Source organism: Mauremys reevesii, linkage group 2, assembly GCF_016161935.1.
Source record: "Mauremys reevesii isolate NIE-2019 linkage group 2, ASM1616193v1, whole genome shotgun sequence".
Classification (NCBI taxonomy): domain Eukaryota; kingdom Metazoa; phylum Chordata; order Testudines; family Geoemydidae; genus Mauremys; species Mauremys reevesii.
In genome coordinates this window covers 149,378,043-149,404,943 of record NC_052624.1, presented here as the reverse complement: position 1 = coordinate 149,404,943, position 26,901 = coordinate 149,378,043, and the positions used below count along the sequence as shown (strand labels likewise).

General features: G+C 51.4%; 1 protein-coding gene across 5 annotated transcripts in view; it reads left to right on the top strand.

Annotated features, from left to right (window-relative positions):
* Window positions 1-20,557, top strand: part of LOC120399091 (1,5-anhydro-D-fructose reductase-like) — a 49,316-nt gene extending 28,759 nt beyond the window's left edge. The window contains exons 2-10 of one of the 5 annotated variants that reach the window (XM_039526986.1): window positions 3,839-4,006; window positions 7,154-7,270; window positions 8,553-8,630; window positions 11,705-11,821; window positions 13,073-13,179; window positions 15,068-15,155; window positions 15,355-15,516; window positions 18,156-18,244; window positions 20,126-20,557. In XM_039526986.1, coding sequence (XP_039382920.1) covers window positions 3,839-4,006; window positions 7,154-7,270; window positions 8,553-8,630; window positions 11,705-11,821; window positions 13,073-13,179; window positions 15,068-15,155; window positions 15,355-15,516; window positions 18,156-18,244; window positions 20,126-20,201 — 1,002 coding nt within the window. In that variant the 3' untranslated portion in view covers window positions 20,202-20,557. Of the gene's footprint in view, window positions 1-3,838; window positions 4,007-7,153; window positions 7,271-8,552; window positions 8,631-11,704; window positions 11,822-13,072; window positions 13,180-14,935; window positions 15,156-15,354; window positions 15,517-18,155; window positions 18,245-20,125 lie in introns of all 5 variants that reach the window. The other 4 variants (XM_039526984.1, XM_039526983.1, XM_039526985.1 and 1 more) reach the window with 4 other exon arrangements.
* Window positions 20,558-26,901: the final 6,344 nt, after the last annotated feature.

The following is a 26,901-nucleotide window of genomic DNA, read 5'->3' as shown; positions in this document are numbered from 1 at the left end:
CCACATAACAGTATTTTTGAGTTCCCTGGCAGTCGATTTACAGGAGGCAGATACTCATAGAATCATAGAATCATAGAATTCAAGATCAGAAGGGACCATCATGATCATCTAGTCTGACCTCCTGCAAGATGCAGGCCACATAAGCCGATCCACCCACTCCCCAGCAAGCGACCCCTGCCCCATGCTTCGGAGGAAGGCGAAAAACTCATTCGAGGACCACTCTAAACCAACTGAAGTCTAATGTTTAAACTCCCATTGACTTCAGTGGTCCTAAGAAAGAGAATGGGAGTTGCAGAATAAATGCATAACACTTATGTAAAGTGCTGGCTTGCCAGTGCTGAGAAGCGCTGTCCTCTGTTTGTTCTCATTGGGTTCAATCAATGCAGTAAATGCTGATTTTTTTTTAATAGCTAAGTACAAGAGGGAGATGGCCAAGGTGTTCCTACAACTCTGGCAATCCTGACAGCCAAAGTGGCTCATATGGGGTGTGAGCGGGCAGGGTGCATAGTTCATTTGCTAATTTGACACCATCAGCTCAGGATTAAACAAAGACTGTGAATGGCTTGCCAACTACAAAACCAGTTTCTCCTCTCTTGGTTTTCACACCTCAGCTGCTAGAAGAGGGCCTCATCCTCCCTGATTGAACTAACCTCGTTATCTCTAGCCTGCTTCTTGCTTGTTTATATATACCTGCCCCTGGAAATTTCCACTACATGCATCCGACGAAGTGAGTATTCACCCACAAAAGCTCATGCTCCCAAACGTCTGTTAGTCTATAAGGTGCCACAAGACTCTTTGCTGCTTTTAAGGTAAAAGGCAAAGCCACATCTTTGTCCGGCCTGACTATTTTGGAACAAAATTGCACCAAGCAAAATAGTTTGACTGGTCTCACTTTCAAGTGTTTGATGAGGTCTTAATGGGTGGCCCTTCTGCAGCGATAGTGTTAGGCTGTACCAAAAAGAGAAGCCAGGAAAAACGGGGTGGGAGTTGGATGAGAGGGAGAAAATAAGAGAGAAGGGACTGTAGGAGGTTGGGGGGGGGACCAATTCCATTGGGCCCACACTGCTTTTGTTCTGAAACTTTTTTGCCAGAGTAGACCTGTTGGCAAATACTTGGATGTTATGTTCTATGAAAAAGCTAAAATCAACCAACCAACCAACCAAATGGTTTTCACTGACATTTTTTGGATTTTGATTTTTTTTTTAATCCCGCTGTTTTTGTTGCTCAACAAATTTGACAACAGTGGGGTTTTTTCTAGCAAACATCTCCATTTCATCCCAAAGGCATTTAAAACAAAACACAACAAACTTCAAACAGCTGACCCAAAGGCCACTGAAGTCAATGGGAGTTGTTCCATTAGGATATGTTGGCTACTGAAAAGACGGTTACTCACCGTTGTAACTGTTGTTCTTCGAGATGTGTTTCTCCTATCCATTCCAGTTAGGTGTGCTACCCCGCGCTCTTCTTGGGAAGATTTTATTTTTAGCAACACCGGCGGCGGGCGGCTGGGCTCTGGTGAGTGGGAGTGCGCTAGCTGCAGTACTAGATATACGCCCCTCCGCCTCCGCCCCTTCTTTCTTGCGCACGGCTACTCGGGAGAAGGGGCGGAGGCGGGATGGATAGAGAGCAACACATCTCGAACAAACAAGAACAACGATGAGTAACGTCTTTCTTCTTCGGCATTGCGTGATTTGATTCCCATAGTCAGTCAGTCAGGTGATTCGGCCTGGTGGGGGTGGGTGTGGAGTGGAGACTGACAGAGTAAGGACTGCTGAGCTGAAGATTGCTGCTCTCTGGATCTGGATTGCAACGCCAGCGAAGAAGAAGGTGGACAGAGAGACCAGGTGGCTACAGATGTGAAGTGTAGAAAGCAGCCAGCAAAACCGGTCCTTTTGGTAGCCCACTCGGCGACTGGGGCCACAGGATAGATGTAGCTGCTTCCCAGGTCTGGTCCTTACTTTCACAAAGGATCCTGGGTCCCCGAGGCGGTTTTCATGTCTCCGTGCCAGGGCAGAGCTCCGTTTGTGGTGGAGGGAAGCGGCGTCCCATTGAGGCCAATCGGGATCCGTTTGCTTTGTTGTGCAATTAAATAATCATTGTCGGTTTAATCCTTTAATAAACTTCCCTGGGACACGGAACGCTCATGTGGTGCCCCATGGCTTTCTCAGCCTTGTCTCAGGCATTTGCTGCCAGCTACGCTCAGGAGACCCGAGAAAGCACTGGGAGAGGTAATTGTCTACCTTAATCTCCTTTCAAAGAGGTCTTTGATGGGAATTGAATTCTGATGAAAGACTGCTGGCTTGGCAGCCTTGGAGATGGGATGTTCTTTGTCAGCCTCATGGGAGAGGTACAGGGCGGGCGTCATCTGCGCCAACGCACCATGCCACCCATGGCGCAAGCCCTGATCTTGTTGAATCGGTATTTTGGGATGAGAGGGGGGCGAATTTCCAACCAGGGCCTGAGATCTAAAGCCCAGCATTGGCACAGTAGAGTGCGGGAGACAGGAGAGGACAGCTAGAGAGAAGAGCAGGACATTGGGAGAACAGAGCCACGGGTGCATGCAAATTCTTGAAAGCAAGAGGATCTGGAAGTAGAGATGCAAAGCAGGATGCTGGCGAGCGTGTGGGAGCAATATTTTGGCTAGATGGGAGAGGGAGGCAGGGAGCCCACCCAACTACAGGCTCTCTCATGTACTGATCATCCGATAGCAAGAGCAGATTAAACACTGATCGCTTTCAAGAACAAGAGAGCCCTGGCACTACAAGGGGTGAGTGCAGCTGTGTTCAATCCACCCCAGGGATCCTGCCTCTTGGCATAACTCCTGCTGGGTCTACACTTCTCCCCACCTGCTTTCCCTTTGTTCCAAGGCAGGAACAACCGTGCATAAGTGCCGGTTAATCGGTTTGGGTTGGACGCCGTGTTTGCTCTTTGTCTCTGTGTTCTTTGCAGGCAGGGGCATGCCGGCCTCCACTCTTGGGTAAACGCTTTAATTAAAGCAAGCTTGGTACAAAGAGGACTCTCAGCAGCTGTGTTCCCCACACAGCCAGGGTGCGGCTGGGTGACAGAGCAGATGAATCTGCCTGAGCATTAACTCAACCTTGTAAACATCCCGGGAAGTTAGTGGAAAGAAACCCATTGAATTCAATGGACGTAGGATCAGACTCTTTGTTCGAGAGAGAACATGGTAATTCTCGAAGGTTTTGCTTGGGCTGGTAGCAAAGAGAGAGGCAAAGACTCTTAGTCTATTAGATGTGCGTGGATGTTTATTGCAAACCCATGAATGGCAAGAGCACATTGAAACTAATGTTTGAAGTGCCTTTGAGCCTATGGATGTTGGTAGTTTTGGCGTATGAGCCCCCAGGGACCGGTGCAGCAAAGGACGACCTTGTTACCCCCATCTATGCATCTACCCAAAGCCCTTTTAGTCTCCAAGGCAACAAAATATGCCATGAGGCTTGGCTCTGCAAAGTTGCAGCTGAAGCTCTCTTGCCCAGGGTGCCGTGGGACCCTTTTAACAACCAAATGTGGGCTGGAGTGCCACTATACACCGTAGCTGAAAGGTGGCATCGTGGGCACCACTGCGCCCCCTAGCGCCATGCTGGGGCCTTGGTTTAACACCGACTTGGAAGGACGAGCACCACATGTGGAGTTTGCAGCACCTAGCCGTTCCCTAGGGGTACCTCCTACCCAAGTGTGGACAAGGCCTGGCCCTGGGTTTGGCTTGACAGGTCCCAAGCTATTGAGCTGGTGTAAATCAATGTAGCTCGTTAGCCCCAGGAGCGTGGCTCTGGGGAAGATTAGATAGCAAGCGGTGATGCGTCTATTTCTTTCTTTGCAGTCTCCCCCGGGGGCCGTTCAGGAAGCCGTGGAGGTAGCTTTAGATGCTGGATATCGGCACGTCGACTGTGCTTATTTTTACCAGAACGAGACCGAGATCGGAGCAGCCTTTCAAAAGAAGCTCGGGGAAGGGAGGCTGAAGAGAGATGAGCTCTATGTGGTGAGCAAGGTGAGCCCCGTTTTCCTTCCAAACAGAAGCCCAGGATTGCCAATTCTTTCTAAGTTACCCCAAGACTTGGGATACTGGGTGTGTTTTTTTCTCATGGCCTCTGCTCCGGGATTCATGATAGGGTGAAATTTTCACCCTCCGCTAAATAAAAAACTATTTCCTAGCCCTCTTGGTTATTCACAGAAGCTGCAAAATGAGACCCCCGAAAGGCCAGAAGGCAAATAAGACCCTATGGTTTTTAAGCCAATCTCATGGATTCTGGGGGGCCTGCTTTGAGCAGGGGGTTGGACTAGGTGACCTCCTGAGGTCCCTTCCAACCCTGATAGTCTATGATTCTATGACTCATGAAGGCTTGATGTTGGCTGTACTGTATGCCTTGTGGATTGAAACACAATTGTCAAAGAGCTGCCACTCCCAGTGCAGAGCAATTTTATTAAACTTTCTAACTTAGTAGAAATGATCAAAAATGGACAATGGCACAGGTTTCTGTTGGAAAATGCAATTTTGTTGACATCTAAACCATTCTGCAGAAACATCTCAATTTTGGTGAAATTGTGATGGAAAAATGTCAACACATATCGTTTTGACTTTCTCATTTCATTTAACTTCCACTTGCATATTTTTGTGTGGTTCCAGATTGTATTGTTTTGACCTTAGCAAAATGAAAAGTTTCAAATGTTTCCAAATTGAAAATTCTGAAAATTTTCTCCCTACTAGAAATATCAATTCGTTGGAATTTTCCACAGGATTCAAATTCCATTTTTTGCCCAGTAGTGCTACATGTTCTTATATGCCATTCGATAGTTAATAGAATTAGTGCTATCTACATATACACAAACATCTCACTTTTGTGGAGCACACCCATAGCTACTATAGAATCACAGAAATGTCAGATGTCAGCCTGGAAGGGACCCCAAGAAGTCATCAAGTCCAGTCCTTTACACTGAAGCAGGACCAGGTAAACCTTGACTATCCCTGACCAGTTTTGTCCAACCTGGTCTTAAAAACCTCCAGCAAGGGGATTCCACAACCTCCCTTGGAAGCCTGTTCCAGAGCTTAACTACCCATAGAGTTAGAAAGTTTCCTAATATCTAACCTAAATCCCCTTTGCCAACGGTTTAACCCATTACTTTTTGTCCTACCTCCAATGAACATGGAGAACAATTGATCACAGTCCTCTTACCTACATGCCTCCAGCTTTCATCCAGACCACACCACTCGATCCATTGTCTACAGCCAAGCTCTACGATACAAGCGCATTTGCTCCAACCCCTCAGACAGACAAACACCTACAAGATCTCTATCAAGCGTTCTTACAACTACAATATCCACCTGCTGAAGTGAAGAAACAGATTGACAGAGCCAGAAGAGTACCCAGAAGTCACCTACTACAGGACAGGCCCAACAAAGAAAGTAAGAGAACGCCACTAGCCATCACCTTCAGCCCCCAACTAAAACCTCTCCAGCGCATCATCAAGGATCTACAACCTATCCTGAAGGATGATCCATCATTCTCACAGATCTTGGGAGACAGGCCAGTCCTTGCTTAGAGACAACCCCCAAACCTGAAGCAAATACTCACCAGCAACCACACACCACACAACAAAAACACTAACCCAGGAAGCTATCCTTGCAACAAAGCCCATTGCCAACTCTGTCCACATATCTATTCAGGGGATACCATCATAGGACCTAATCACATCAGCCACACTATCAGAGGCTCATTCACCTGCACATCTACCAATGTGATATATGCCATCATGTGCCACCAATGTCCCTCTGCCATGTACATTGGCCAAACCAGACAGTCTCTACGTAAAAGAATGAATGGACACAAATCAGACGTCAAGAATTATAACATTTAAAAACCAGTTGGAGAACACTTCAATCTCCCTGGCCATTCGATTACAGACCTAGAAGTTGCAATATTACAACAACCATTAAATTAGGCTTAAATAAAGACTGGGAGTGGATGAGTCATTACACAAAGTAAAACTATTTCCCCATGTTTATTTCCTCCCCATCCACTGTTCCTCATAACTTCTTGTCAACTGCTGCAAATGGACCATTTTGATTACCACTACAAAAAGTTTTTCCTCTCTCCTGCTGGTAACTCTCATTAGAGTGTGTATGGTAACACCCATTGTTTCATGTTCTCTGATATATATCTTCCTACTGCATTTTCCACTACATGCATCTGATGAAGCAGGCTGTAGCCCATGGAATCTTATGCTCAAATAAATTTGTTAGTCTCTAAGGTGCCACAAGGACTCCTGTTCTTTTTGTGGATACAGACTAACATGGCTGCTACTCTGAAACCAGTCCTCTTTATAACCGCCCTTCACATATTTCAAGACTGGTATCAGGCCCTCCTCAGTCGTCTTTTCTCAAGACTAAGCTATACTTATGATATTATCTAAGACAGTTTATGATGCAAGTAACAAAGGCTCATGGTAGGTGCCCACAACAAACAATAAGCAGCAATGGAATGCTAAATAGAAAAGATTCCCAAGCTGGGTGTACCTGAGAGCTGATTGGTCACATGGTGCTGGGTCATCCTCCTGCTTTCTTGCTAAGAAGAGCAGACCAATAGGAGCAGGGACAGGGAATGAAGAGCAACATTTGACTTGTTGCTCTAAGGCCAGGAGGGAACACATCATTTGTATAGAGAAAAATGCTGGGGAAAGGGATGTCGGTTTTGCTCTTAGAGAGGAAGGATGGTGCTGAGGTGAAGCCACTGGCCTGGGATTCAGGAGATCTGGCTTTGGTTCCTGGTTCTGTCACACCCTCCCTCTCTGTGTGCCTCGGTTTCCCATCAATACAGCTTATTATACTCCCGTTCTCCTTCTCTTTGTCTGACCATGCCCCCATATCACAGAGGTAGCCTGGTCCCGTAGAACAGACAGTGGATTGGGAATCTAGAAACCTGGGCTCTATCCCTAGCTTTGCCACTGACCTGCTGTGTGACCTGGAGTAATTCCCCTCCCCTCCACATTTCTCCTCCCACCCTGGGTCTGTCTCTTCTATTTAGACTGAGCTCTGCAGAGCAGGGACTGCCTCTCTCTATAGTGCCCAGCATAAAGGGCCCTCACTTTGGTTAGGTGCTCCTGGAATACAACTAATAATGCAACTATCTTCTCTGGGCAGCTGTGGAACAGCTTCCACGCCCCGCAGGATGTGAAGCCGGCTTTCCTGAAAAGCCTGACGATGCTGAACCTGGATTACCTGGATCTCTATCTCATGCACTCTCCAATGGGCTTTCCGGTAAGGTGGATTCTCTCTGAGCTGATGGCATTTATTTCCCTTTCTTCCCCCTAGCCACACAGCAGTTTACATGGCGATGAGTCAGCTGAGGACAGAACTGGGTTTCCATTTTTAATTGTCAAGAGGCAAAACAAGGAAGGCTGGGTTGTCCCTCTGTGGCAGGTCGATAGCCCCTGAGTGTGTTGTCTGGTTTCCTTTTGCGCATCTAGGAAGCATGTTCTAGTGGCTAACATGCAAAGTTGGGACTCAGGATTACTAGGTTCAACTCCCAGTTTAACCACAGAATTACAACACGACCTTGGGCGAGTCACTTGATAGACCCTGGGCCTCAGTTCTTCCTGTGTCACATGGAACTAACAGCACTGTCCTGCCTCACAGGTGCGTGAGGTGCTCGGATATTATGGTGATAAGATAAAGGTTCTGTTGCACCTTCCATCCAAGTAGCTACAAGGGCTTTAGAAACAAGGAATAACTGGGCCCCATTGCCTGACTTCCATGGATGGATAGCATAAGCCGACAGAGAACTTGGCTCATGTAGTCACAAAGTGCCCATGGGAGACAGATAAAGGATAGCTTCCCTGGCAGCTGGAACGCTGCCACACAGCAACTATTTAACAGCAAAATAATCTAGGCTGGGAAATGAAGAAAATGAGAGGATCCAGTTGAACTGTAGGGAAAATCGAGGGTAATCGGGTGTTGGGCAGTGTGTTACTGTAGATGGGTCTTCTGGATGGGACATAGAAGAGTCATCCTGACCAGGCACGATCAATGAGGATCTCTTGGCAATTTTGGAAAGAGGAGGGGGACTTGTAAGAACACCAGGGCTAAACTCTATTGGGGTAATTACACTTACTGCTGAAATGGATGTGCACTGCCTCAGCAACACCAGAGCAGGGGAGTCTCCTATCCACGTCGTGACCCAGCCTCCTTCTCCTTTGAGCTCAGGAGCCTGGACTGCCTCCCCGTGACTGGAATAGTGGGAGCAGGGTTAAGCAAACAGGCTGGGATATTCACTCTCTAGAAAAGCCCCATGCAGACCTTGCTGATGCTGCATCATCCAGCTTAAAAAATCCAGTGCCCCTGCCTTTCTTTAGCACTTCCTCCTATTGCAATAACTGACAGAGGTGGTGGGCGTTCCCCAGGGATGAATGGGCCAGCCGGGGTGTTTGATGCCTCGCCACTCGTTAATTCTTGGCAAGTCAGGCCAGTACTCTCAGCAGTTCCAGAGATGCACATGGCATGCTTCCCCCTAGAAAGTGGCTCTTGGTCTTTTCCCCTGCAGAATATCAGTGGGGAGCTCATGCCTCAAAAGGACGGATTGCTTCTGCAGTCGGATGTGGACTACGTGGACACCTGGAGGGTAAGAGGCAGCACATCAGGCCAAGTGCAATGATGTTCTTTGGGGGTCACCAGCAGGAACAGAACCTGGGACTTTTTACACCTCAGCCCAAGCTGCTACTGTTAGGGGGCTTATTCCTTCACACTCTCACTTCCCTGGTCCTTCTCACATGAACAGAGAGCAACAATACCCGAAGTCCAAAGGCGCAAACAATTTGATGTTTATTGGGGTGAACTTCCAGCAAGCATGATTCCAGTTTCCTTTCTTAGTGTCCCCCTTCCCAGCTCTGACACCACAGAGCCTTGCCTGTGTCCCTGTTCCTGTTCCCATCCCCTGTTCCCATTTTCCCCTTTAGCAAGACATGATTTTAATTCCCCCATCCCTGGTCCCTGTTCCCATTCCCCTCCCCCACTTCCTGATTGCAGGGGGTTGGACTAGATGACCTCCTGAGGTCCCTTCCAACCCTGAGATTCTATGAGTGACTGCAGACTATATAGTAAAACCTGAGTTTTGCTTAGCTATTCCTTAACCAATCATTTTACTGAAATTTAACTAACGAATCCTAACATATCATAACATGGTTATTTAACCAATTATACCCCACCACCTTAATTGGTTTACACCCAAAATTAATTATACAGCAGACAGAAACAATTACAGAACCAGCCAGAGACCATGCAAATAAACATACAAAACAATACAGAAGTGAGGATTTCACAACTACATCTATACAGACATAAGGGTTTTCCAGCTGTGTCTCTTCATAAGTGAGTTCTTGCCAGACAGGATGCTATCAAAGTAAGTTTCCTTTTACATCTTCTAGGCTCTTCCCTTTCTCTGGAGGTGATAAATATCAGGGCAGTATTGTATTCCTAATAGCCCAATAGCACCTTATTTCAATGTGACTAGTTTGGAATGTGAGGAATGACCATACACTTCCCAGCTTATGGCTGCCTAACTACATCTTAGCCTGTCACAGTAAGAGAAGGCCATTACACAGACAGTGATCTTTGATTCTTTCTTTTATACCTCTATAACTAGCTAAGTGATAAGAATACACCTAAATTCTTAAAGTATAGGCCTTTGCAGACAGGCCTGAATATCTATATCCTAACAGCTACCGCGTGAGCTAAAGGTGCACTAGCAATGGGATATGGCACCTGAACCACATGGAGGTATTTAGGATGGAGGGGGTCTCTCTACGGTTCCTTGAAGGGGTCCCTTACCAGGGGAAGCCCTGATTCCCACCTCCTGCATGCCTGGGTGACATGCACCATTGATGGATGCCATAAGCACACAGGGCCTGATCCAAAGCCCTTTGCAGCCAGTGGAAAGACTCTCATTGGCTTCGATGGGCTCTCCCACAGCGCACAGTGAGCGGTAAGGAAAGAGCAGCGTAGGCTGCCCAGCCCCCTCCAGTCGTAATGATCTCCATGCCTGGCTCGCGTTCCTCGCATATATTTCCCATCAGCAGCCTCTGCTGTCTGGCTGTAAGAGACCAAGAGACAGGCTGAACGCGCCTGCCGCCGTAGCAACTGGTAATTACCAGCGAGGTTAAGAGCCACGAGCCGGGGCAGGTTTTTAGTCTGGCTGGAGATAATGGAATGGCCTCATTTAAAATGTACAAAGGCTCCGAGAAGGAGCTAATTCGTCACGGGAGGAGACAGGCCGTGCTCACGTGCTGACGGAAATATTTTTAAACCCGTTCCGAATGGGGACTAGAGCTCCGATTCCAGTCAGCTCCCTTTCACCTCAGTTGTTCTGGGCGTGTGCAGAAGGCCGAATTCGGGCACATCACTGCAGCTTGCATGGCAAAGCTGTGCTGTGCGGGTGCCCGAGGCGGAGGCTGTGTTTTAAAGCACTACATTCTCGGCACTGCCTGAAGGCCCAACCTAAGTACGTGGAGAGATGGAGATCCGCCACTTGAATCCGATTGATCACAGTCATCCCAGGAGCTGCACGCCTACCCTGGGTGGGCGTGGAGGACAGAATGGTGGGAAGGATTCATAGACTCTAGGACTGGAAGAGACCTCTAGAGGTCATTGAGTCCAGTCCCCTGCCCTCATGGCAGGACCAAATACTGTCTAGACCATCCCTGATAGACATTTATCTAACCTACTCTTAAATATCTCCAGAGATGGAGATTCCACAACCTCCCTAGGCAATTTATTCCAGTGTTTAAACTCCCTGACAGTTAGGAACTTTTTCCTAATGTCCAAGGATGATTGGTACCCTCTTCTGCCAACGTAAGCACCAGGCCAGGATCTTCTGTGGCACATGAGAGCACCAATCGCTGCGCCTGGTCCATGCGCCTGGGCCAGGGGCGGCTCTAGAAATTACGCCGCCCCAAGCAGGGCAGCGCGCTCGCCGCCCTTCCCCGGTCCCGCAGCCGAGGCAGAAGTGTCTGCGGCGGGTGCGCTGTTTCCACGGCTCCGGTGGCGGGTGCGCTGGTTCCGCGGCTCCGGTGGAGCATGCCTGCGGGAGCTCCGTCCGAGCCGCGGGACCAGTGCACCCGCCGCAGTCATGCCTGCCTGTGGGAGCTCAAGCGGAGCCGTGGGAAGAGAGGATCCGCCGCAGTCATGCCTGCGGCAGGTCCGCTCGTCCCGGGGCTCCGGTTGACCTCCCGCAGGCATGACTGCGGAAGGTCCGCCGGAGCCAAATGCCGCCCTGCCGGGACAATGCCGCCCCACGCGCCTGCTTGGCGCGCTGGGGTCTGGAGCCGGCCCTGGCCTGGGCCCACCTCCTCAAAGGTATACAGGCACCAGTGCCTCACTCCCTTGGAGGATCTGGGCCGACGTTCCTAAGGAGGTGGTGGGCTTTGACACAGGTGCTGAGCGCCCACAGCTCCAGGTGAAGCCAGTGGCAGCTGCAAGCGTTCCAGCACCCTGGCAAAGCCAGCCAGTGCATTGTACTCACCCGTTATTCCAGCAGCCCCCTGGGTTTCCCCAGCTGTGCGGGCCCAGCCCGTGACCTGCTGCACAGAATCATAGAATATCAGAGTTGGAAGGGACCTCAGGAGGTATCTAGTCCAACCCCCTGCTCAAAGCAGGACCAATCCCCAACTAAATCATCCAGCACCTTTGTTTTCCTGGCAGGCGATGGAGAAGCTGGTGGACGAAGGCCTGGTGAAATCGGTGGGGGTTTCCAACTTCAACATCTCCCAGCTGGAGAGGCTGCTGTCCGTGTGCAGGATCAAACCTGCCGCCAACCAGGTAAAGGCTTGTGATCGGGCAGCGTATAAGTTACACCTGTAATGGTGTCGTTTGCCGTGGTGGTCTAGGCTGGTCCCTGGATATGAGAGAGACAAGGCGGGTGAGTCTCCTTCAGCTCTGTGCAGCTCGAAAGCTTGTCTCTCTCACCTGCTCTGCCTGTAGCAATGGTATCTGCGCTCCGGGCAGTGCTTATGCTACCTTTGCATCGGGCTGCTTATAGCTGCAAATAGTAATTGGGAAGCTGCCGCTGTGTCGTCCTCTGTACTGTGCTAAGCAGACTTTTGAGTGCTGCGTTCACAGCTTGGGCAGAGCCAGAGAGGTTGTGCTCCTTCTTTGAGGGCTTGGCCCCAAAAGGGCTTCTTTGTATCCCAGAAGCACAGAGCCCAACCAAGCTTGAGGCCCCACTGTGCTCAGTGAGAGAGAGTCCCTGCACTGAAAAGCCAGAGGTCCAAACAGACAAGCCGAGCGAAGGGGAAACAATCATGGAGAGGGGGGAGTTAAAGCCCAAGTCTCATGGCTCCGAATCGCCCCTAACTAGGCCAAGCTGCCTCTTAGGCTGAGAATCACTGGCCTAATCAATTAGGCTCTGCCTTCCTGCAGCCGGTCATGTGTCCCTTCTCCAGGCCAGCCGCTGTCACTGACCAATAGGTAACGCTGCAGGAGGCGGCCCTGGGGAATGCTGTGAAGGGGGATTAATCAGTCCTGATCCACTAGGTCCTGGTGCACTAGGAGAGTGGTGAAGCACTGGAATGGGTTCCCTAGGGAGGTGATGGAATCTCCTTCCTTTGAGGTTTTTAAGGTCAGGCTTGACAAAACCCTGGCTGGGATGATTTAGTTGGGGATTAGTCCTGCTTTGAGCAGGGGGTTGGACTAGATACCTCCTGAGGTCCCTTCCAATCCTGATATTCTATGATCTGGCAGAAATCTGCAACCTGAGCCTTGCTTCCCCTCTCTTAGGCCAGGGTGTGGAGGAAGGCGGCTGCATCTGATGCTCGGTCCAGCATGCTGGGAGAGGCATGTAGGATTGGGCAGAGAAGAGAAGACTTGCCCAGGGCAGGAGGGAGGCTCATCTGCCCCTGGGGCTATGGAGGCTCCTAATATTCAGCAAACCAGGCCCCAGCTTTGGCCTTTCCAATGAAAGCTGCACCCGTCCCTCCTAGGGAAGGACTTCCCTGCACTTCAGAGCCCACTCATGAGCACCTTGAGGCAATGGGACGGGGGCATGAGATACAATAACTGTTTCTCCACCAGGTGGAGCTGCACCCCTACCTAACCCAGCCCGAGCTGGTGGAATACTGCAAGTCTAAGGGGATTGTCCTCATTGCATACAGTCCCTTTGGCTGCCCTGCCCTGCCCTGGTAAGTCACCCCTAACATGCACCCTTGGAGGGTAGATCTAAAGCAGTGGGCTGTGCTGGAGGGTGAATACACACAGGACCCAGGCGGTGCTGTTGTCAGGCCTGTCTGCTTGTTAACGTTTAGAGATCAGCGTTTCCCCCTGCCAGGGAGCCGGATTCCAGTCTGGCTCGGGTATCCCTGGGGGGAACCGCCGCCTGCATTCCAGCAGGAGCAACTGCCTTGTGAGCGTGGGCGCCGGAAGGAAGCCAGGGTGGCTCTTGGATCCCGGAGCGAGGTTTGCACGGCCGTTAGAGGAACACGGTACATGTGTGATCTGGAGTCACGGACTCCAATTATGTTGGTTTCTCAGAGCAGAACCGTGCTCCAAAAGTCACCTGTAAAGGGAGAATGGCCAGTGAGCTAATCAGAGAAGAGGGGGAGGTAGAAGGGGTGGGGGTCTTGCTGCTCCACAGTCGATGCTGGTGACTGGCTAAGCAGCAATTCTGCAGAAAAGGAGTAGGGGTTACAGTGGACGAGAAGCTGGATATGAGTCAACAGTGTGCCCTTGTTGCCAAGAAGGCTAACGGGATTTTGGGCTGTATAAGTAGGGGCATTGCCAGCAGATCGAGGGACAAGGTCATTCCCCTCTATTCGGCATTGGTGAGGCCTCATCTGGAGTATTGTGTCCAGTTTTGGGCCCCACACTACAAGAAGGATGTGGAAAAATTGGAAAGAGTCCAGCGGAGGGCAACAAAAATGATTAGGGGGCTGGAGCACATGACTTATGAGGAGCGGCTGAGGGGACTGGGATTGTTTAGTCTGCAGAAGAGAAAAATGAAGGGGGGGTTGAGAGCTGCTTTCAACTACCTGAAGGGGGGTTCCAAAGAAGATGGAGCTCGGCTGTTCTCAGTGGTGGCAGATAACAGAACAAGGAGCAATGATCTCAAGTTGCAGTGGGGGAGGTCTAGGCTGGATATTAGGAAACACTATTTCACTAGGAGGGTGGTGAAGCACTGGAATGGGTTACCTAGGGAGGTGGTGGAATCTCCATCCTTAGAGGTTTTTAAGGTCAGGCTTGACAAAGCCCTGGCTGGGATGATTTAGTTGGGGGATTGGTCCTGCTTTGAGCAGGGGGTTCGACTAGATACCTCCTGAGATCTCTTCCAACCCTGATATTCTATGATTCCATGACTCAGAAAGCACCTTCTGGGGACAGTAGATGCCCACAGCACACAGTTGTAGCACAAAGGGGCAGTTCTGCCCTGAACTGGCATTGCAGGGCTCTGTGTTGACTGTCTGGCAAATGGAGTGAGTGTGAGCTGGAGGCCTGGGAGGTGTTTCTGTAGCCTGGACTGGCTGTGAGATACAAGCTGGGTCCTCTTCCTTCGTGGCTGGTAACCCTGGCCCACCCAGCCAAGGTCTGGCTGAGATCTTCGCTAGGCTAACTGGGCCGGATTCTGCTGTCACTCCGGTTTGATTTCACTGACATGGGTGGAGTTGCTTGGCCCAATAGCATTTACTGGATTCTTTTATCTTTATCAAGAGCCTGGCCAACGTAACAGGGGTCCCCCTGCGTGATGAGTTCTGGGGTGCAGCCCCGCCGCATGGTGACAAAACAGGGGATAGGCTGAGTGAGCTGGGCCAGGGAGGGGTCCTGGCTGTTGTTAGCAGCCGGTGTTTGCGCAGCAGCACCAATGGGCGTTTGTCGACCCTGTCGCTGGCTCAGGGGGAGTGACAGAATCCCTCAGTGCCTTCCCTTCCCCGTTTCTCCAACCAGCAGCAGGAGGCTTTGCTGCCTCCCAGCGGTGCTGGGAAGGCGACTCTCCACCAGCCTCCTGTTTGCAAAGTACTGCCTGTTCGCCGAGAGCAGCAGCCGTTGTTCAGGACTCTCCAAATCCTCTTCCCTTAGCCCTTCGGGGGAGAACAGCCCTGTGCCTCTCCTGGAGAATCCCACAGTGAATGAGATCGCTCAGAAGCATGGAAAAACCAGCGCTCAGGTGAGGGGGGGACAGCACTGGCCCTAGTGGTGTTTCTCTATATAGACGTGCGACATCCTATCTAAGCTACACAGGGGGTGGGGGGGTTGTGGGTGCAGTGTGGAAAAATGGGTGTCTCCGTCTCTTCGCGCTGGCTGTGCTCCCCCGGCCACCGCGCCAGCCACGTATCCTGGCTCACCAGCTCCTGCCCTCTCTGCAGGTTCTCATCCGCTTCCACATTCAGAGGGGCATCGCCACCATCCCGAAAAGCATCACCCCGGCCCGCATCGTGGAGAACGCAGAGGTAACGGGGATGGCTAGCGAGCCGGGAGCCCTCTTCGCTCCTGGCCAATGGCTGAGGTGTTACTGTCACCAGGGCAGGGTGAGACGCTTCACACAAGCGACAGCTGGGGACTTGTACCAAAGCTGAGCTGTACCCAGCAGGATTTGAATGGCTAGTTCAAGGGACCCTTAAGTATTGCTAGCCTGAGGGTTAGCCCCTCTGTCCGGGGATACGCTTGTAGGCCCTCAGCTTGGAGACCTAAGTGGGTTTGCGCCTCGTAGAAGACACAACACAGAGCGAGGTCTGGCTGTTAAACAGCCTGGGTTGGCATGCACGCCTCCCCCCCCCCCTTGTGAGAGGTGGCGTGACGCAGTACCTGGGAAGCCCGTTAACAGAGTTTTTTGGAAGCCCTCACAGCGATTCTTGTCCCGGCTCCAGCTGTGACGATCTGGATGAAAACACGTCCAGGCCAGGGAAGCGGCTGTGGGAATAGATTGTGGCCCAGACATCTGGGGTGGGATTTTTGTCCTTTCACTGAGGAGTTGAGTGAGTGGCCGTGCCCATTTGGTAGAGCTGTGCTGAACAAATCCTCAGGGCTGGGCCCCCAACAGAAGATCTGCCCTTAGCCTCAGAGAGAGAGACACACAAAATGTCTGGGCCTGTCTGCTGCAGGGCAAGGCAGAGGGTGAATTTCAGCACAGCAGCTTGCCACACAGTAACCTCCCATGTGCGCGCTGGGGAAGTCCAGAGGTGAAAGTAAGTGGGTACAGGCCAGTATGGAGGACCGGTAAGAAAAAGTGCAGTAGCTACCAGCAAGAAAATGGAGCATTCTCTCCCTCTCTGACTCCACCTCCGGGCTCCAGCAAAATTGAGGGTCCAGGAGCCCGGCTCCACGAATGTTCGGGGCTGGGTCTCCCCCCTGCTGCCCCCTCACGCCTTCCCTGAGTGTGCCACAGCCCCCCTTTGCTGCCCCCATGCACCTCCCTGGGCCCCGGAGCAGAGCGTTTGTCTCTCCCTGTCCCCTGCAGCTCCATGCTGCCTGCCTGCACTAACTGCCGCCACAGGGTCCTAGTGCCCCCCCCCCCCACTACTGCCAGAGCAGGCTGCCCTTCCCTCTTGGACCCCTTCATTTTCCAGTGGGACCCTCCACTGGTACAGCTGCCCCCCTGCCCGCAGTCACTGCTCTTGCCCCATGCTGGGCAAGGGGCAGCCCCAGTGAGGGTACAGTGAGGCAGCAGCAGGGGAGGAGGCGCGCATGTGATGGCAGACCCCCCCCCACCTCCAGCATGGCACCCACCACAGGGGAGGCGAGGGGGATTCCTGGACCTGAGAGGGGCCCTAGGAGCACGTGCAGTCACCGTGGGGGAGTGAGTGTGCTGCTGGGGCGGGGGGAGAAGGGGGTCCCTACCCCAGAGCTCACCGCTGCCAGCAGGGAGAGGGCTGGGGGGAGTCCTCCTCTCTGGCTCCAGTCCCAGGGGAGCCTGCCTGTACCCCAAACTCATCCCCAGCCCTGCTCCACCCCAGAGCCCACACCCCCAGCCAGAGCCCTCATCCCACCCCGAACCTCAACCCTCTGTCCTAGCCCTGAGCCTCTCCAACACCCCAAACCCCTCATCTCCAGCCCCAGCCAGAGCCCTCATCCCCCTGCACCCTAACCCTCTGCCTCAGCCCTGAGTCCCCTCCCACACCCCAAACCCCTCTGGGGGGGCAGAGTTTGGGCAGGGGCAGGTTCTGGGCACCACCAAAATATCCTCAAACCTGCCGGCAAGAGCTGGTGTGCCATACCGGGCTGGACCGGCTTCCTGAGGCAGCAATTTAAAGGGCTGGAGCCCAGGCCCTTTAAATTGCTGCCAGAGCCCTGGGGTAGTGGCTGTGGGGCTTGGGTGGCAATTTAAAGGGCCCAGGGCTCCTGCTGCCGCTACCGCCCCGGGTCCTTTAAATCACTGCTGGAGCCCCACTGCTGCTATCCCAGGGCTCCGGGGACAATTTAAAGGGCCAGGGCCCTTTAAATAGCCCCCGGAGCCTGCCGGAGCCCTGGGGTAGTGGTGGCAGGGCTCTGGCAGCTATTGAAAGGGTCCGGGGCTCCCGCTGCCTCTACCACCCTGGGCCCTTTCAATAGCCACCGGAGGCCTGCCGCCGTTACCCCAGGGCTCTGGCAGCAGGGCTCCGGAGATGATTTAAAGGGAACTGGAGGGTAGCGGCAGCCGGAGCGCCTGGCCCTGCTGCTGGAGCCCTGGGCCTCCGTCGGCAATTAAAAGGGCCTGGGGCTCTGCTGCGGTAGCAGCAGCTAAAGCCCTGGGCCCTTTAAATCCCCCCATTTAAATTGCTTCTGAACCCCAGGGCTCCCAGCCACCTCTGCAGCTGGGAGCTCAGGGTGATTTAAAGGGCTTGAGGCTCCCAGCTGCTGCTACCACAGCCCTAGCCCCGGGCCCTTTAAATCCTGATTTAAAGGGTCTGGGAATTTAAAGGCTCCACATCTTCCGGTGGAGGCTGCGCCCCTCCTCAGGCTTCCAGAGTACCGGCAAGTCCTTTAAGTTACTTTCACCCCTGGGGAAGTCCCACGCCCACACCCTGCCATTCCTCATATCCAGCCTCCTGGTACCACTCAGACTCCAAGGGCTGCATTTCCCAGCCTTACAGAATATCCACCCGTGTCTTCCATGCTTTGCTGTGGACTTGCGTCTCCTAGCAGACCTGGGAGCCTGGGCTTGGAGTTAAAGGCTCTTTCTTCTGTGTAGGTATACGACTTTCACCTGACACACAAAGAAATCCAGACGCTGGAAGGACTAAACTGCAACACGCGATTTATTAAATGGAACTTGCTGGGGTGAGTGATTGAAACAGGCTCGTCTAACTAAAAAACAAAAAAACTAGCCACGTGCAACTGTGCTGAAGCCTTCAGGGCCCAGCTAACGATTACACAGGGAAGCTGCAGGCTAGGAAGCAGTGGGTGCTTTCAGTCATGTGGCCCAGGGGCTGGTGCACTGGACAGGGATGCAGGAGACCTGGGTTCTATTTCTAGCTTTCCCTCTGGCCTGCTGGGTGACCTGGGGCCAGTCACGTCCCACCCTCCACCTCAGTTTCCCTCAATGAAAAATGGGGATCATGATCCTTTGCTTGCCTTTGATAGGCGGTAGATATTCAGTAGCATCTACTCTTTAAGGATCTCAAAGCACCTTCCCAACATTAATTAACCCACAATGAAGTAGGTAAGGGACCAAACCCAGCAGGGATTGTCCCTGTTAGCTTCAGGTGGGGTTGTTCCCAAGCCAGTGTGGGTCTCACCTGTTATAAAGGGAGCTGTTTCCTCTCTGATGCTAACCCATTCAGAGGCAAGGGATACATCACAAAGGTTTGAGCAGCACATTGAAGCTCCAGTGTAATATGCGCCGAGTATTGCTATTGTTTATTTAAGCACTGACCGTAGGCTTGGCCCCCGTGCAATACACACAATCAAATCTTCCCTTGGGGCAGGGCTCGCAAATAAGGCCCCGATCCTGAAATCGGAGAGGCCAGCATGGGACCCAAAGAGATTTCATCTGGGTGGAGGGCCGGGGTCAGTAGAAGCATAACCCAAGCTAGGAGAATGTGGATTTGATGCTCTCTAGTGACTGGTCCCCAGAGATGTTTCAATCAGCTATAGAGCTGCTTAAAATATAAAGCTGTGTCTGTCTTTCTGAAAATATAAACAAAATGACCCCCACCCTAAAAACCTTGCTACAGAACTTCTGTCTTTTGACTATAGGAACATTAGAAAAATTTCCCCCTCCCTGTTTTCACTGAAAAGAGGGGGATGGACCCCAAAAAGAAAACTGAAATTTTTCAGCTGTTGAAAACCAGAAATCAAGTTACATTTTGATTTTGATCAAAAAGCCATTTTTAATTGGGGAAGCAGCGTTTTTGGTGAAAAATGCTGACCAGCTAAGGTGTGGGTTCTCAACCTTTTCCCTACTGGGTCCCCTCTACCATCCAATCAAATCTAGCTCCTTATATAACACTTTTCAGCAGTAGATCTGAGAGGTCCAGATTCATGAAGGTGCTTAGGCGTCCCAACGTCTTAACACTCCCCCTTCCCGGGGCCCTGCCAACAAGTGGAATTCTCAGCCCAGCTTTGTGAATCTAGTCCAAAGTGACTTGCTTCAGAGTGATCCAAGCAAAACCCACATCTCCCGTGTCCCAGTCCACTCGGCCGTGCTGCAGGAAGGGCAGGAGTTTCACAACCAAATTCTGTTGGTGGCCCACGCAGTTGAGCCCCTTTGCGTCGTTAGAGGTTGATATTGCACTGGGGAAGTTAATGGGAGTTTTTCTATTGACTTAATTGGGAGCAGGATCAACAGGAGCTAAAAAGCAGGATTGGCTCATCCTTTTAGTTGGAGAGATTCTGGGTTTAAACACCTCTGCTGGTGCAAGGTATCACTAGCAGATCCAGTTGCAGGATGGGCGCCTGACGGAACAGAATGCACCGGCAAATCCAGAGAGGGATGGGCTTAGTTTATTTGTGTTTCTTTTAATTAAACTCATGGGTTAATGCATTTTAAATTAAAGGTCTGAATTCCAGTAAAATTCCCTGCTTTGGCTATTCCTATCACATGTATGTAAGAGGTGGCTGGCTACCTGCACTGTTTGCTTCTTGAAAAAGCTTCTATATGGAAGATTCTGAATGGTTGTGATAATTATTTACTTAGGATGTATTTGTCTTTTATTCCAGGATGGAGACACACAAACACTTCCCATTCAGTGACAAGAAATGGGAAGTCAGTCCTGGAAGATCCGCTTCCCAGTAACTCAACTGCATGTATTGGCAAGCTTTCAAAATGATCCATATCAGCCTCTCAAAATCCTTATGAAAACGTACTAGGCAAGGTAAACTAAAATCTACTTGCCTACCTGTACACTGGGGCTAAAACTAATTATGTTTTATTTCCCATTTTAAATGATGTGAGAATGGAGGATAAGAATTTTACAAGGGTGATTTTAAATATTTGCTCAGCAAAGGGTAAGGGGGGATCTTGATAAGCTATTTGTTCTCTGGAGACAGTTTCTAGATGTGGGGGTAAAGGATTAGACCCTTCTGTAATGTTCCCCTGATTTTCTTTCAGTAACACAATAAAAACCAGCTGCCCAATGACAGCATTTAGCATTCCTGGGTTCATGTGTTCATTTTTCAGGGGACCTTCACTATGCACTGAACATACTGGGGTTTTGTTAAACAGCAGACTGTACAATGCGCCTTTAACTTGATGCAACATGGGATTTGGAGTCTCCTGTTCAAAACCTTCAGCAATGTAAATGCTTTGGCTATATTCTGCACTGCCGTGTTATAAATCAGTTAGTTTGCTGTGGCGGGGAGGGGAAGAGTCATACCAACTGGAATATTCCTATCAATTGGAGTCTCAGACTTTTTTACTGTGGGCAGAATTCACTCCTGTACTGAAGACCAACCCAATCACTTCAGTCCCATTTAGGTTGTGCCTGTTCTGCCCCCTTACTCCTGATTAAATGGGACTTAAGCGAGGTATATCCTTTGTGCTGGATAGCCCTGGATGCACAGGTGAATGTCTGTTGGAGACAAGTCAGTTTTCACTGCATGTTGCTTATCTTTTGGGGAGCAACCTTTCCCTTCAAGTGCTCAGGAAACAGGCTAGTTCACTGTATGCATGTGCATAAAAGTCAGCCTGTCCTGATGGACTGCACAGTACAGCAAGCTGACTGTAAAGGTGTATGACCAGGGCTCAACCCTCTCCGAGGGGCGGAGGGGAGCCACACCGGTTCGCTACACGACGTCTGGTTCCCCCGCGGTCCTGGGCGACAAACACAAGCCCCAAGGCACGGGCCTGAGCAGCAAGGTAGAGTCTAAGGAGCTCAGGCCCCCTCGGCAGGGCTGAGCAACCGCAGAGTCAAAGGGGGCCCAGGTCCTCTGCTTCAGGGCTGAGCAACAGTACAGAGGTTCAAGGAGCTCAGGCCCTCTGGGTCAGGGCGGAGCAGCAGTACAGTTCGAAGGGGCCCAGCCCTAGGTTTGGGTGGGGCACCAAACAGAGAGTCACAAGGCTCAGACCCTTTTGGCTCAGGGCTGAGCAAAGAATCAATCCTGTACCTAAGCTTGGGCTCTTACACCTGAGCGTTGGTTGAGGGGGAGTCTGCCACCTGCGAGTGGGTGGCAGGCGGGACGCAGGCCCACCCACTCCACTGCGTCCCAGCCCGGGGCCCTAGCAGCGGCTATCACCGCTGACCGGTCAGTGGGGCTCCTGACCAAAACACACTGACATAGGTTCGGTTATGTCTGCAGCCTGACTGGGGTCGGCTACCCCCGGGCTACTTCCGGTCTCCCCCTCAGGGCCTACCTGGTCCGTGGCGTCGGCCCCCAGCCAGTCCACCAGCATGGGCTCCTCGCGGCCAGGGCTTGGTGGCAGGTCCGGCAGCTCCTCAGGGAAGTCCGGCCAGGCGTGCTCTGGCGGCTACTCCGGGTAGCAGCAGGGGCGAGGAGGCTCCGGAGGCTCCTCCGGATAGAAGGCACGGGGAAGCTCCGGCCAGTCTGAGCGGCTGAGCTGGGTCCCTGAGGTTTCCCAGTTGCAACCTCCCTGCGGCAAGTCTGCTACCTGCGGCAGCTGGCCCCCTGCTGAGCTCTGCCGGCCGGCCTTTAAACTTCCGGGTCGCCGCCTGACCCTTGGAGGGGCGGGCTCGATGCTTCTTGGCCCCGCCCCCGCAGGCTTCTGGCTAGGCGCTCCCTCCACTGGGCTGGAGGGGAGCCACACTGGCTTGCTACACTGACCTTGACAGATCACTGGGAGCAGGGGCGGCTCCAGACCCCAGCACGCCAAGCGCGTGCTTGGGGCGGCATGCTGCGGGGGGCGCTCTGCCGGTCGCCGGGAGGGCAGCAGGCGGCTCCGGTGGACCTTCCGCAGGCGTCCCTGCGGAGGGTCCGCTGGTCCCACGGCTGCTGGAGCCGTGGGACCAGCGGACCCTCCGCAGGGACGCCTGCGGAAGGTCCACCGGAGCCGCGGGACCAGCGACCGGCAGAGCGCCTCCTGCGGCATGCCGCTGTGCTTGGGGCAGCGAAATGTCTAGAGCCGCCCCTGACTGGGAGTAACAGTTTTGCAGTGAACTTCAGTGAATGTATGGTCAGGCCCAGTATTAACTTGGAGAGACTTAAACCTTTTAATGTACATTAGATTTATGTGTATTTGGGTTTTTCGCCTTCCTCTGCAGCATGGGGCATGGGTCACTTGCTGGAGGATTCTCTACACCTTGAAGTCTTTAAACCATGATTTGAGGACTTCAATAGCTCAGATAGCCGTCAGGGGTTTGATACAGGAGTGGGTGGGTGAGATTCTGTGGCCTGCGTTGTGCAGGAGGTCAGACTAGGTGACCATAATGGTCCCTTCTGACCTTAAAGTCTATGATTCTATGATTTGTGTTTAAGATATACAAGTTCACATACCTCAGGTGTTACAGTACACTAAGCCCCTGCTTAATGTTGTCCGTTCAGTTTGTTTGCCAGATGACCGTTATGTGTGTTGAATGGATGTAGCGTAAATTTGGATGTATATTCTAGGAGTGTAAAGCTCTCTGTGTGGTTCGAATGAAAACAAAACGGAAAGATGTCAGATGAAGCTTTCCTATGGACCTAGTTGAAATAACCTGCATATAATTAGTTATCACGGCTGTTTCACATTGAATTGGAAAGGGCAGGATTCATTTAGATAGCTAACACTTAGCAATATATAATACTTTGTTCAGGGCTTTGAAGATGTGATCTCTTTAGCTGAGATCTCACATTTAAACTTCCTCTCCAGCTATTTCAGTTTGTTACTGTGACATTGTTCTCACCGGGCAGTTTGTTTTAAATTGAGAAGTTATTTGTTCCTTAATTATAAGGGATTTACAAAAACATCTCTCTAGGTTGCCTTCAGCCCTGTCCGTTTGTGCCCTCTTGTGGGGTAAAGGTAATTCACTCTGTGTCTGGTCTAAAGTTGAAAAGTTACCCCAACCCTGCTCCTCAAGGACACCCTTTGCAAGATGGACTCCGGAAATTAGCTCAGTCTAGTGGAGTGCCCTCTCCTGGTGGTGTCTCGCCCTTGGTTGGCATCTGAGCCCGTGTTGCTCTCAACTTGCGGCACCCTCTTCGAGCCACTGTCCTCCGGCAGTGCCCCTTAGTCCATCCTCACCCCCTTCTGGGGGGGGGGGTGTCAATCAGCTGTCTCTCTGCGCCCCAGCCAATGTGGGCAACTGCACCCCCAAAGTCACACCCCTCTTGGCAGGGGATTGGTTCAGCCCAAGATGGCCACTCCCATCAGCCAGGTGTAAGGCAAAGGGGAAGGGGGGGACCCAAACCCACCCACTACTCTGGGTCGCAACCCAGGGACCCTCTAGTGGCAGCTATCCTGCCCTCCTTCTCTCCCTCCATCTGTCCACATCCCTGGGCTGCTTCCCCTCACACCTGCTAGGCCCTTACCCTCAGGGCCTGCAGTCTGGCAGACACCAGGCTGGAGTTCCCTTCTGCTCCCCTAGGCCTGCCCAGCACTATGTTGTCCCAGGTGCTAGTTTCCCCACCTCTGGAGACAGACCTTCCTCCATGAAGGTCTGGGACAGACTGACTGCTCCCTTCCTGGGCAACCTTTATATAGGGCTGAGCCTAGCCCTGATTGGCTGTCTCCAATCTGGGCCCTGATTGGCTCCCAATAAGTCCTTCTCTGATTGGCTGCTCATCTGCACAGGCGCACTGGCCTGCTGCAGCCTAACTTCTCAGGGAGTGGGGCAGCCGCTCCAATACAGGGTCTTACTTACTTGATCCTGAAGGCTATAGCTTTCCTCCACCTCTTAAGTCGGAGGCCAGGAGCCCAGCCTTTCTCATTGTGCCCTAATGCAAAATGTCCTGTGGGAAGCCCAGCTCCAACCAGGGCTAAGTACGCAACTGAAGTTGCTTCCCTTCTTCCTTGTGTAGATCACACAGAGTCGGCTTCTTTAGAAGCCGGGAACAGCTTTGTTGGACTTAACTGGGTCCAGAACAAGGCCTAGAGCTTGAGGAGTTACTTTGAAGGGGTCTGATTTGTGACAAATGCAGGAATTAGCCTTGTTTACATAGCAAGGAGGACAGAGTTTGGGCAAATACAAAAAGGCAACTCCCCCTTCTCAAGCACCCAGCATTAACCTTTTAGCCTACATCCAGATTTAAAAAGGAGTTTTATTAATGAGTTAGGGTAACCCATCAGCTAGAAAAATGTCATTGCGGTCACACATTAGGCAGAGAGCTGGTGGTCATCACGAGGGTGGATGGAGATGCTGGAAGTGGTGCAGTTTTCCCCTATCACATAAAGTTTAAAGGTTATCTGGCATCCAACGTGGAAAAAATCATAAAATCACAAAAAGGGCCATAACTGGAAGCAACATTGGCTAATTTTGACCAAAATTGGCAGAAAGCTTCTAAATATAATTGATAATGCAACTATGTACCTAAAATAGTAGTGTTTTGGAAAGTTTGGGACCTGTTTCGCCCCAAGTCACAGATTTTATGCATTTCCTTGTACTTTTTTGCCTTCATTTAAACAAAAGTCTGTAGTCACATGACAGTAGGAGCCTCTTTGTACCACGTATTACATCAACATATTGGCCATTATTTGTCATTATGAGTTGAGATGTCGTCTGTCTGCTATTTTATAAATATTGGCTACTGCTCAACGATTCCTGCACCAGCAACTCATGTTAATACAGTGTACACCATGCTGAAATATTTTCAGGCTATGGTCCACTCTCTGGGCCAAGACTGGACCTGTGTCATCTATGATAAAGCAATCTCCTGCAAAGCATGGTTGATGAAATGGACAATACCACCTCGAGATGGGAGGCAAGCATTGTGCAGTGAATTTCATGTGTGATAGAGGCAATATGATGCAAGACAGTGGGTTTGAAGACATCCTTGTGGAAGGCAGCCTCTGTAGTGCTCCAGTCATCAGCCATGCTCTAAGAGGGAACCATCTAACCATGGCATTAAAGTCCACAAACGTATAAATGTGTTGATAAATTGATTGAAATGGCTGGCACTTGGTGATTCTATGGACAATGATGTTGTCCCAGAAGATGAAAAGAGACATCTTGGAGAAAGCGCAAACACGCATGGAAGCATTTGAAGATGTGGAGAAAGCACAGGATGAAAACAGAGTGGAATCACAGAATGCTCTGGCAGGCTTTATGAACCAAGCCCGATCACTCCACCGGCTCATGGCCACTTCCCTTACAGTACCAGTCTGGGGTTCCCGCCCTGCTGAAGCTGTTATACTAATGCAATCTTATTGGGCTGACAAAAACCTGTCTCTCCCGGTATAATGCAGGAGATAGGCAGCTCACCTAAGTAGCAGCCCCAGTGGGTTCAAATCTGCCCTCTACTTCTCATGAAGGACTCTGAACAGGGGCTCCAGCTGCCCAGGTGTATGGTGTATAGGGATGGGGAGCTCCCTTGCTTTTGCCTGTGGAAGCTGTTCCATATTAATTAGCTATTGTTTGAATGACAGCAAAACCAATAGGTGCTTCGGTTCTAGGAGCTGCAAATTCAACTTCCCTCCCCCCATTAAGCAGGGCAGGTGTTGAATGCAGCTGTGGTGGGTGTGCCTTGAACTTTCAGCTTGTGTCCTCTTGCCTGTGGAAGCTGTTCCACTTTAATTAAATGTTACTTGGGCCAGCAACTACCTGCAGCTTCCCCTACAGTCCAGTGGATAGGGTGTGGGAGAGGTGGGTTCAAATATGCTCTGGTGTTTGTATACCCTCATCTTTTTGTTAGACTGATGGGGGGGCAGGTGACCTCCCTCTTTCCTGTGGAAGCTGTTTCACATTAATTAAATGTGATTTGGGCCAACACAATCCCCACTCTCTAGATGTGGTTAGGATACTCAACTGGGTTGTAGGAGATCCTGGTTCAAATCTCCCAGCTGCCTGTTCAGCAGGGGTTTGCACATGGATTTCCTGCCTCCTTGGTGACTGTCCTTTGAGATGGGCCATCCTTGTCTGAACCGCCCCCCCCCCCCTTTCTCAGGAGGCCATTGTCTTCTTGGGACAGGGAGGGGATTTGGACAGGGATCACCCCCCTCTGACTCTCCCCAGGAGGTGGGAGCCCCCAATTCACACCCCTCAAAAGAGCAGGGGAGGGCCCTGGGGTCTGCCACAACCTGAGTGTGTATCCTGATCATGGTGGACAAAGAGTGAGTGGGGGGAGGGGTTGCAGTCAGCTGCAATTAATCTTTAATTAAAAGGATAGAAGACTCTGGAGATCTGTGGTTGGCGGCCCATACCCCGGTTGGGGTGACGGGCATGAATGATGAATGATGATAAAAGGAACAAAAGGCCATGTAAAATGGCCCTTGTCCAGGGACGAGGGCTATTATCTCATTAGCTAGAGGTCCTCTGAGCAGGCAGACTGGGGTTTGAACAAGAGTCTCCCACATGCTAGCTGAGCACCCTAACCCCCACACCATGGGGGGCTTCAGTAGGGTATGT